At 38.5% G+C, this 11,786-nt stretch overlaps 1 protein-coding gene across 1 annotated transcript; it reads right to left on the bottom strand.

Moving 5' to 3' along the window:
- Window positions 1-5,615: 5,615 nt before the first annotated feature.
- LOC121249393 lies at window positions 5,616-10,866 on the bottom strand (the record flags this gene model as incomplete). Its single annotated transcript, XM_041148103.1, has 6 exons — window positions 5,616-5,753; window positions 6,542-6,876; window positions 7,015-7,795; window positions 7,925-8,560; window positions 9,008-9,256; window positions 9,757-10,866. Coding segments are annotated over 6 exons (3,249 nt in total), but the record flags the coding sequence as incomplete, so codon positions are not given.
- Between the last annotated feature and the right edge of the window lie 920 nt (window positions 10,867-11,786).

The following is an 11,786-nucleotide window of genomic DNA, read 5'->3' as shown; positions in this document are numbered from 1 at the left end:
AATCTAGAGAATGAGGATATTTTAGAATTAAGGGATATTTTAAGGTTATGAGAATTTTTAGGTAATGAATAATTAAAATAGATATTTTAGAAGCTTAGGCTTAAATGTTTAAATTTGGGATTGATTGAAATTTACGCGAATTACGTGATTATTTTATAGGTGATGAGTAATAATTGTTAGGCATTTTTGAGGAAAATTCTGAAAAGTTAAGAAATCTAGGTAAGCAGGATTTCTATGCTAGACTTTGCATAAAAATAAAATGGACTGAGGTCAATTTTGAAAATGTGCATGTTGTGTTGTGAAAGGAAATGTTAAACGATCTCAGTTATTTGTTTTGTATTGCTCATGAGATTCTATATAAGAATAAAGTATTTTCTGGCATGACTGGTGTAGACATGAGCTTATTTATGACATTCTATTATTGAACTCAGAAAAATATGAGCGAATATGAAAATTGATAATTTTTGCATGTGACGTGAAGAAATTCTGAATCTGTTTTGGAAAATGTGAAATGATCTAAATTTATGTACTCTATTTTGATATGATGTGGCATCTAAAAAACTTTTGGCATGACTTTCTGATTCTGTTCTGACTCTAATTCTGATTTTGATATGGTGATTCTGATTCTGTTTTGCTCTGATATGTGGCCTAGTCATGGGATGTAATAGTGACCTCTGGCCCTATCACGGGATGCAATAGTGACTCTGGCCATGTCACAAGATATAATAGTGATCTCTGGCCCTGTCATGGGATACAATAGTGACCTCTGGCCCTACCACGGGATATAATAGTGGTCTTTGTTCTGAGTACAATCGCTTTGATAATATGATTTATGTTCTGCTTGGCTTTCAGCAGAATGCACAACCCTACCACGGGGTTTAAACATGGCATCTGTTCTGATATGATGCTCTGATATGATATGATAAGATGATGATGTTTAGTCATATTGTGCCAAATGAGTCTTTGAATATGAAAAGTTGGTTTCTGAATATGAATTGTATGAAGTGTCACTCTGATTTTTTGATAATATGTATTTTTGAGATTTGCATATTGAAATTGAAATGTTTTGTCTCTACATTATGAACTCTATGAAAATGCTCATGTTTACATACTAGCATATGTTATCTGCTTACTGAGTTGTTGACAACTCACCCCTTATTTTCATAACATTTTTCAAATATTCTTATGGTTCAGCTAGAGGACAAGAGTATGAAGTATTGGAAAAGTCTGATGATCATAGATGAATGAGTGACAAGTATCTTAGAGGATCATATTTAGTAATTTTATCTTTAGCGGTTATTTTGGTAAGTCAAGTTATGAATAATTTGAGTCTTTGTAGAGATATTATTTTATTTTATTGAGGTTTTTGTTTAGTATTTCTATGGAGGGACACGGATTTTTGGATGGAACAAATAAGTTAAGTATTTTGTGGAGTTTTTGTTTATTTATTATTGATTATTGAAGATGTTCCTAAGTAATAGGAACTAACTCTCCGGACCTTCGGGAACGGGGCGTTACAGATGTTCTCCTGTGACACTTTTACTTTTTAACATCTGTCTCATTGGTTTACATAAAACATGAGTTCAGAATGCTGCCCAATTAAGAATGAGGTTTGGCGAGAATTTAGATCAAGAACTTCATTTTATTTTATTATGATAATTAAATCTAATTGTTTTTTATACATTAGTTTTTTAGAGATGAAATTTACTAATCAAAATTTTGAATTTAAGATTTGTTAATTTATCATTTTCAATAAACCATATCATGATGACTTGTCCATTTAATATTTCATTAGTCGAGGGCAAAAAGGACTTCATCACCTTTTGTTTTTATAACCTATCTTTGCATGAGTTATTGTCCCAACTATTGTTAACAAATTTCTATGAGCAATTAATGCATCTAAAAAATTTATTTTTATATAACTGTTTCATTGGAAGTATTAGTTTTGTTTGCAGATAGTCTTTTAGCACCTTTAATTCTGAAAAAAAAATTCCAAACCAATATCAATGCGATAATTTCATCATGGTTTAGAAAGTAGGCTATTAATTAGAAGTACTTCTAAATAGTGAGACAACGTTTCTCTGAAATCGTCGTCCTTTTAAAAAAATAAGAACTCAAGAAAAACTGATCATGCATTGTAAGTTGCTCTAATAATGGAATGACCTAAAACCATAATGATAGGCTATTAATTAACTCACAGCAATGACTAATAATGAATTCTCTAATGTTGGATACACCTGAATGTATGATGGATGACAAGTAATAACTATTAATACGATCATGACATCAACAAGCCATTTGCTGTAACTTGTGCACATGTTACCAAACTCAAAAAAGGCATCTGTGTTAAGATTAATGAGGCATACATTACACGGTTTGTTGGCAAACCAAACATGGAAACTATCTAACTCTTTCCATGCCGTTGAGTCGGCTTGATGCCTCCTGTATCTATTATCCTTGATCGTTTATCTTCATCCCATCTCATATCTTCGCAAGTTTTGCAACACATATATAACCTCAATGGTATCGGTGTCAACCGAAAATATCACGAGACCATCATCAGAACCGCTTATTCTTTCATCTAGAGTCACCCCAAACTAGACACTGCACTTTCTCCTCATGCTCCTTCCCAAATAATATACAACCATTCTCATATGCATGAATAAACCAAATATAAAACCATGTCGGTGATAATGTATTCTTGATTATTATTATTATCTTGATTTGATCCCATAATTATCAAATCAGCTTATTTGATTTTCATAATTAATATCAAATCAAGATTTTTTATTTTCATTATGATACAGAAATTTACTTTATCTCAAATATATGTAATCTCCGTCTCTATATAAATAGAGATCAATACTTTCTATTCAATCACACGTAAGAATAAGAAAGACGTAGCTCACAAAGTCTCATTCTCCTCTCTCCTCATGTTCTCTATTTCAACTTCTTTCATATTTTTTATCATGCTATCAAAACTCTTGGCTAATGTCAAGCTCAATTCTATGGACTATTTGTTTTAAAATCCTTCCGCTAGCTTTACTTCTCATAAAATCTTCATTAGCGTTCAATTTGTCTTGTCTCAAATCTATGTATTTGGAGTATCTCTATTAGCCGTGAGCCTTTTTTATTAGGTTTTAATCTATTGTAAGTATTGTTTGAAGCCCCAGATCCAATTTTAGCCTTTTGATTTTGGTTCTATAATTGACCAAGCTGGTCATAAATAGCCCATTGTTAGTCATAGTTCTAGATTTGATGTTCCGGCAAGGGGTGTGAGTGATTGGGTCAGGATCAAAAGAAACCAATTGGACCAAATGGTTCGGCCAGACTAATAAGGGGTTTGGTTGGTTTCGGTCCTGAAACCCTTGTAAAAATTAGTAATGGGTCCAGTCCCAAGGTATGGATCTATTAGACCAAATCACTTACTTATTTTCTTAAAATATTTTATAGTAATTGTATAACTTAAGTATATAATTTTCATTTAATCTATCACCATTGACCAAATAAAATGTAAAATAATATATACTATCAATTAACTAATATATCATATGATAATATATGTTAAGATACCTAAGTACATCATAGATACACACTCTACTATTTACAACTAATTACAATAAGCAGGTAATTTTTTATAAGATACCTAAGTTGCAAGTAAGCATGAATAATCTATGGACAATTTCAATTTAATATTCATTAACTATATATAAAATGTTAGAATTATAATATAGGCCATTTTGAATACTAACATACTAAGTTAGTAATTATTAACACCATAAATATAATTATAATTAATTATTTTTAATGATTTAGTTACATAATCCATATTAAATAGCTGACTAAATTTTAATTTTGCTAATTTAATTAATTTGTTGTATTAATTTATTTGCCAAAAAAAGTAATGAGGAAAAAAATATTTATGGATCGAATCGGACCGATAGCTAACGATCTGATCCAGTCCTGAGGGGTAATCGGGCCAATTTGATCCAGCTAAATGGGTGGACCGAAATTATGATCCATGATCCCGTTGGACCGGACTAGACTGATTACACCCCTAGTTCAAGCTAGCAGTCAAGTCATCACCTAAACCATTTTCATATTCTCATTAGCATTCAATCAATGGATATGTAGTCTACACTCAAATTTCAAACTCAAGATTTCAAAGTTCTCATCTTTGAGTTTGAGAGAGTACATTGGAGATAATATCAAATCAAGAGATTTTATTTTCATTATGATAAATATATTTACCTCATCACATCTCTATGTGATTTCATTATAAATTGAGACTAATACTTTGCATTCAATTACACTTGAAAATTAGAAAATGTAGACCTCAAGGTCCCATCCTCCTCTTGCTCTCTCTTCTCTATTTCAAATTCTTTTATATTTTCTATCAAAGCATTTCTCAATTTGTGAGGGAGGGGCCCATCCCTGAATGACCCAAGCTAGAAGAGGCCAAGTCGAGGAACTCCAGGCCCAAGGACAAAACTCTTTTGTGAGCTAAGAGTCCGGGCCAGAGATTCACGTGCTGAGCCTATGACCACAAACCTATCAGGAAAGGCCTTTTAGAGCCGAGCTCGGATGTGCCAATGAGGTCGTCTCAAGGCTCGGCTGCCTACCGGGACTTACCGTAAGACGCCGGGCAAGATGCCCAGCTACATGCGGACGGCTGAACGTGCTTGGTCACAGACCCCTTAGACTCAAGGGATGCCGCACCCAAATGCATGTGTTAGGAAACCCGACACGCAACGACGCACCCCATGTACGATGGACGACTCGCCCACGACCTAACACCCAACTCCGGCAGGACAGGCCTAGCACGGCTAACACGCCACGATCTCCTTCAGCCGCTAGAGCCACGGGTTGACACACTGTGGTAGCAGGAAATGAGTGGTAGCATATCTGGCACCTGACATGCCACGACCTCCATCAACAGAAGGACCCGTATCAGGTATAAATGACAAGCATCCCTTCTATGGGAGCTCTCTCTCAACTTTAGATTGTTCTTACTATTCTTTAGAGTTGTTCATAGGGAATCGTTCACTGACTTAGGCATCGGAGTGACCTAGGACACCACCAGAGCCCTTTGTCCTTGTTTGCAAGTGGCTTGAGCTTGGTTATTGCGGAAGTGCTCGGGCTGCAAAACACGACATCAACAGTGGCCCCGTCTGTGTGATGAATTTTCCATAAAAACGTGTACTTCGAATGCTTGCAACAATGCGGTCACAAGCTACACGAAGGGGGAACAACGAAGAAGGGACGATCGAAGCAAGACTTGTAAGCATGAAAGAGACAGTAAAGAAACTGAGGGAGGAAACTGGGATGCTACGACAGGAGAATGCGATCCTCAAGCGCACCAACGAGGAGTTAGTGGGAGGCGCAGAATCGAGTGGCAATGAACATAAGGATTCATGGTGGGTCCCTATGGACGCGGCGGCGGAGGAAGAGAAACGCAAGATGCATGTTCAAATCCGAGAGCTTGGGGATAAATGCGTGGAGATGGCTAAGAAAATAGACACACCATCCATTGTTGAGCAGCTACTCGTCAGCACCGACCACCTGTACAGCGCAGGGGTCATGGCAGTGCCACTTCACCCCAAGTTCAACATCCCCTAGATGGGAATGTACGACAGGTCCAAAGACCCACTAGAGAACCTGAAGACGTTAAAAGCCAACATGACCCTGCATGGTTTCCCAAGGGAAGTCACCTGCCGAGCCTTCCCATTAACATTGAGAGGAGCCACCTGGATCTGGTTTGGGTCATTGACATCAGGAACGGTAGATAGCTTCATGAAGCTCACCCGCCTTGATATGAACCCGCGGGAATGAAATCCCTTGAACCCACAATCAATTTGAAAATTCCCCAAGAAAGCCAAAAATCAAGTCAAGGATGGAGAATCTAGACCCGATGAGAACCCGTTTCAAGAACCTAGATTATATTAAAATCTAGACCCGTTGAAGAACCCGTCTCAAGAACCCAGATTACAAAGGAGGAACGCCACAAAGGTTGTGATTTACCTTTGATAAGTTCAAGAGTTCAATCAAGAAGAAGAGGAGAACACTCAACTCACAAATAAAATTCAATATTGTCTAATCTCTCAAATGAGGCTACAAAGAGTTTTTAAACCCAAACCTAATCAAAACCCTAGCCAAAATAAAGCTCCTTTTTCCCAAAATTACCCTTGATGAACAGTACCGGCTACAGTACCCGCGGCTACTGTAACCCCAACAATAAATTGATGAAACCCTAGTTCCTAAAATGTAACTTTCCAAATAAGCCCTTGGCCAAAATACAAGGCCTTCCCAAAAACATAGTTCATAAGAAATAAGACATGTGAGCCAAGCATTTTCAATCCCACTTATTCTAAACTAGTAAAATAAATCATTTAACCAAATTAGAAGCCTCCAATAACAATAGGCCGTATCTCTAAGTCATGTCTTCCACAGCATGAATAAAGTGGATCAAAGCTGGTTCTTCTTCTTTCAAACCCATCTTCAGTGTTGGGCTCTTACTGGCTTCATCCCAAGTGGATTGCACCAATCCTTGCATTGCTTCCTTGATCTTCTTGGCCCTTGATCTTGTAATTGGCCCATCTGGAACTTGCAAAGGATCTTTAAGAGTAGGCCCACCTTGGTTCCTATCATTCCCCCTCTCCTCAAAGGGATTCGACCTCGAATCTTCACCTACATCAAAAGGAGAAAGATCAGAAACATTAAAAGTTGCAGAAACTTTATACTCACCTGGAAGATCCACTTTATATGCATTGTCATTAATTTTCTCAAGAATTTGGAAAGGTCCATCTCCTCGAGGATGTAACTTAGTCCTTCTATGGGCTGGGAATCTTTCTTTGCGCATGTGAACCCAAACCCAATCTCCTGGTTCAAAGATGACACGCCTTCGTCCTTTATTGGCTTGGGACGCAACCCTTTCATTTTTTTGGGCAATTTGAAGCCGTACCCTCTCATGAAGTGACTTCACCAACTCCGCCTTCTTTTGTCCATCCAAACTACTCCTGTCATCAACAGGTAAAGGCATCAAATCCAAAGGAGTAAGTGGATTAAATCCATAAACAATTTCGAAAGGAGAGTATGAAGTAGTAGTATGCATCGTCCTATTATATGCAAACTCTATAAATGGCAAACAATCCTCCCAAGTTTTTAAATTCTTATGAACAACAGTGCGTAAAAGTTGAGTTAAAGTCCTATTAACTACTTCAGTCTGACCATGAGTCTGCGGATGACAAGTAGTGGAAAATAAGAGCTTAGTACCCAATTTCCCCCACAACACCTTCCAAAAGTAGCTAAGGAATTTAACATCCCTATCAGAAACAATACTCCTAGGTACACCATGGAGTCGCACTATCTCCCGGAAAAACAAGTCAGCTATGTTGGTTGCATCATCTGTTTTATGGCATGGAATGAAATGTGTCATCTTACTGAATCTATCCACAACCACAAAAATAGAATCTCTACCCCTTTTGGTCCTAGGCAGCCCCAAAACAAAGTCCATAGATATGTCTACCCATGGCTCACTAGGAACGGGTAAGGGTGTATACAACCCATGTGGCAAAACCTTAGATTTGGCCTTTCTACATGTAATGCACCTTCCACAAATACGGTTAACATCTCTCTTCATCTTAGGCCAAACGAAATGTTCATGCAAAATGTCTAAAGTTTTCTTGACACCAAAGTGTCCCATTAATCCCCCACCATGTGCCTCACGCACCAATAACTCACGCATAGAACAATTTGGCAGACAAAGTTTGCTTTCTTTAAACAAATAACCATCATGCTTGTAAAACTTACCAAATGCCGCCTTATCACATGCCACATACACATTAGAAAAATCAGCGTCATCGGCATACATGTCTTTCACATATTCAAACCCAAGCATTTTAGCACTCATAGAAGTAAGAAGTACATACCTCCGGGATAGAGCATCAGCAACAATGTTCTCCTTACCTTGCTTGTAACGGATGACATAGGGAAATGTCTCAATGTATTCCATCCATCTAGCATGCCTTTTATTCAACTTACCTTGACCCTTGAGATGCTTCAATGATTCATGATCGGTGTGGATCACAAATTCCCTTGGCCATAGGTAGTGCTGCCAAGTCTCTAATACACGAACAAGAGCGTAAAGCTCTTTGTCATAAGTAGGGTAGTTCAGGGATGCCCCACTTAACTTTTCACTGAAGAAGGCTATGGGACGCCTATCTTGCATCAAAACAGCTCCAATCCCAATTCCTGAGGCATCACATTCAATCTCAAAAGCTTTGTTAAAATCAGGTAATGCTAACACAGGTGCAGAGCATAACCTTTCTTTAATAGTGGCAAAAGCATTCTCTTGATTAGCCCCCCAATGAAACCCAACATTATTTTTAATTACCTTAGTGAGTGGTGCAGTAATGGTGCTGAAGTCTTTAACAAAACGCCGATAAAAGCTTGCTAAGCCATGAAAGCTTCTTACCTCAGTGATGCTTTTTGGCGTTGGCCACTCCTTGATGGCCTTGACTTTCTCTTCATCCACCTCAATACCCTTCGTACTAACAACATAACCAAGAAAAACAACTTTTTCCATGCAAAAGGCACATTTCTTGAAATTAGCATACAACTTTTCACATCTCAACACATCAAACACATATCTCAAATGGTCAATATGTTCATTTAAGTTCTTGCTGTACACTAAGATATCATCAAAGTACACAACCACAAACTTGCCTATGAATGCACGTAGGACATGGTTCATTAATCTCATGAAAGTACTGGGCGCATTTGTAAGTCCAAATGGCATAACCAACCATTCATAAAGCCCATATTTAGTCTTAAAAGCAGTTTTCCATTCATCACCCTCTTTCATTCTAATTTGATGGTACCCACTTTTAAGATCAATTTTACTGAAAATACATGAGCCATGCAATTCATCAAGCATATCATCCAATCTAGGAATGGGATGGCGATACTTTACCGTGATATTGTTGACCGCCCTGCAATCAATGCACATCCTCCACGTCCCATCCTTCTTTGGCACTAGTAGCACTGGTACAGCACAAGGGCTCATGCTCTCCCTCACGTACCCCCTGCTCATCAAATCCTCAACTTGCCTCTGAAGCTCCTTTGTCTCCTCTGGATTACTCTTATAGGCTGGTCGGTTTGGAATAGCAGCCCCGGGCACAAAATCAATCTGGTGCTCAATGCCTCTAATGGGTGGCAACTCATTTGGCATCTCATCCGGGAATACATCCTCAAACTCCTGCAACAAAGAAACAACCAAACTAGGAAGAAACTGGTTAGTTTCATCAAGAGTAAGATAAGACTCTTTATAGACAAGAAAAATCATAGGGCGATCTGCGAAGAAAGCCCTCTTAACCTCACTCTCTCTTGCATAGAAACTCACTTTTGCCTTTCCTTTTCTCTCAGAAGACTCTCTTTCTTTTTTCTCTAGTGGCTCTACTCTTTTTTCTTTACTCTCAGCCACCTCTCTACTTTCTTTTTCACTCTTCTTTTATGCTCTTTTTCACTCTCACTCTTTCTTTTTTGCTCAATCTCTTTTTCACTCTTCATTTTTTGATCACTCTCATTTTCACTCTTTCTCTTCTGATCACTCTCATTTTCACTTTTTCTTTTTTGAGCAACCTCACTTTTCAATTTCAATTGGTCCTCATAGACCTGGCTTGGAGTTAAAGGAGCAAGCTTAATTGTTTTGCCCTCCTTTTCAAAGCTGTACATGTTGTTGAACCCATCATGTGTCACCCTCCTATCATACTGCCATGGCCTCCCCAACAAAATATGGCCCGCATGCATAGGCACAACATCACAAAGCACCTCATCCTGATACTTCCCAATAGAAAAAGTAACTAACACTTGTTTATCCACCCTAACCTCTCCACAATCATTCAACCACTGCAATTTGTATGGTCTAGAGTGTTTTAAGGTTGGTAAATTCAATTTCTCAACCAAAGTAGTGCTATCCACATTAGTACAACTCCCTCCATCAATGATCATACTACATACCTTATTGTTGACATGGCATCTAGTATGGAAAATGTTCTCTCTCTGTTGCTCTGCATCATCCACCTTAATGTGTGCATTAAGAGCACGCCTGGCAACAAGAGACTCACCTGTCACGGGGTATACCACTCCATCATTATCACTAGCATCATCCAACTCGGGCACCTCATCACTATCATCCTCACTCTCAGTCATCACCTCTCCATTGTCACGCATAATCATCACCCTCCTATTTGGACATTGAGAAGCAATGTGCCCTAAACCCAAACACTTAAAACATTTGATATCTCTATTCCGTGAAGGTTGGGATTCTACCTTGGGTTTGTTGCTAGTTCCCTCATCTTTTCCCTTAGGTGGTTCGGTCTTTCTCTTTGCTTCACTTGGATCATTCCTATCCCATTTTGATTTCCAAGTAGTGCTAGAAACCAAAGTGTACCTTGCTGTCCCTTTTCTCTTTAATTGTCTCTCCACTTTCATAGCCATGTGCACCATGTCCTCTATCTCCACATAATGTTGTAATTCAATTACATTGGCTATGTCCCTATTTAACCCACTCAAAAATCTAGCCATGGTGGCCTCTCGGTCCTCCTCTACATTAGCCCGAATCATCGCCACCTCCATCTCCTTATGGTAATCCTCTACACTCCTAGACCCCTGTGTAAGATTTTGTAATTTCTGGTAAAGGTCTCTATAGTAATGGCTAGGAACAAATCTCCGCCTCATGAGAGCTTTCAACTCTCCCCATGTCTCTATAGGCCTCTCATAATTCCTCCTATTGGTCACTAATTGATCCCACCAAATAATAGCATAATCAGTGAATTCAATTACCGCCAACTTCACTTTCTTCTCCTCAGAGTAATTATGGCAATCAAACACCAACTCTATTTTTTTCTCCCACTCTAGATAAACCTCAGGGTCAGTTCTACCTTGGAAAGGTGGTATTTTCATTTTGATGCTACCAAGGTCTCCATCTACACCATCTCGACCCCCCGGCTTTGCCCTAAGTCCCCTTCCACGCCTAACTCCTCTATGTCTACCCAATCCAACTTCATATGTTAAGTCTTCCTCATCCTCACCATCAACCTCATTCTCATACTCATTTTCAACTCTATGCTCACGTCGCCTCCTGTCCCTCCCACCTTGTAGATTTCTAATCGCTGCTTCTTGATGATCCATCCTATCCCTCACTTCACCCAACACCAAGTTCAACCGCTCAAACTGTTGTTGCATGGCTTGCAACACCAAGGATGAGTTATCTGCTCTCCCCCTTGGTGATGCGCTACTCTGATGAGACATTATCAGGCGCTACACAAAAGAATGTTAGTGGGAAAAAAAAAAATAAACCTCACACACTCCCTCACGTGTTTACACTCGAATAATGACACTCCACTTGTGTTTCACTCTTAATTGGCTTTTTTCGATAATAGTCTCACACTCTCTTGCCTTTTACCTCAAGAGTTTTCCCACTCCAGTTCTTTAAGAACTAATTGACTCAATCAAGACAAAGCAACTTTGTTTTATCCCAATTAGTAATTAGGTCCAAGAAACAAGAACAAGAGAAACACGGAAGGAATGAAAAAAAAATGGCACGTGAATCAAGAAAATTATACGAATGAAACAGTTAACAATAAGACAAGATACCAACTAGAATCACCCCCTTTGATGATAAGGCTCAAGAAAAAAATCCTCAAATTTTTTTTTTTTTTCCTTTCTTTTCTTTTCTTTTCTTTTCTTTTCTTTTCCTTTCACCAACTGATTTGATCACAAACAAG

Source organism: Juglans microcarpa x Juglans regia, chromosome 2D (genome assembly GCF_004785595.1).
Source record: "Juglans microcarpa x Juglans regia isolate MS1-56 chromosome 2D, Jm3101_v1.0, whole genome shotgun sequence".
In the NCBI taxonomy this organism is placed as follows: Eukaryota; Viridiplantae; Streptophyta; class Magnoliopsida; order Fagales; family Juglandaceae; genus Juglans; species Juglans microcarpa x Juglans regia.
This window is presented reverse-complemented; position numbering and strand designations above follow the sequence as displayed.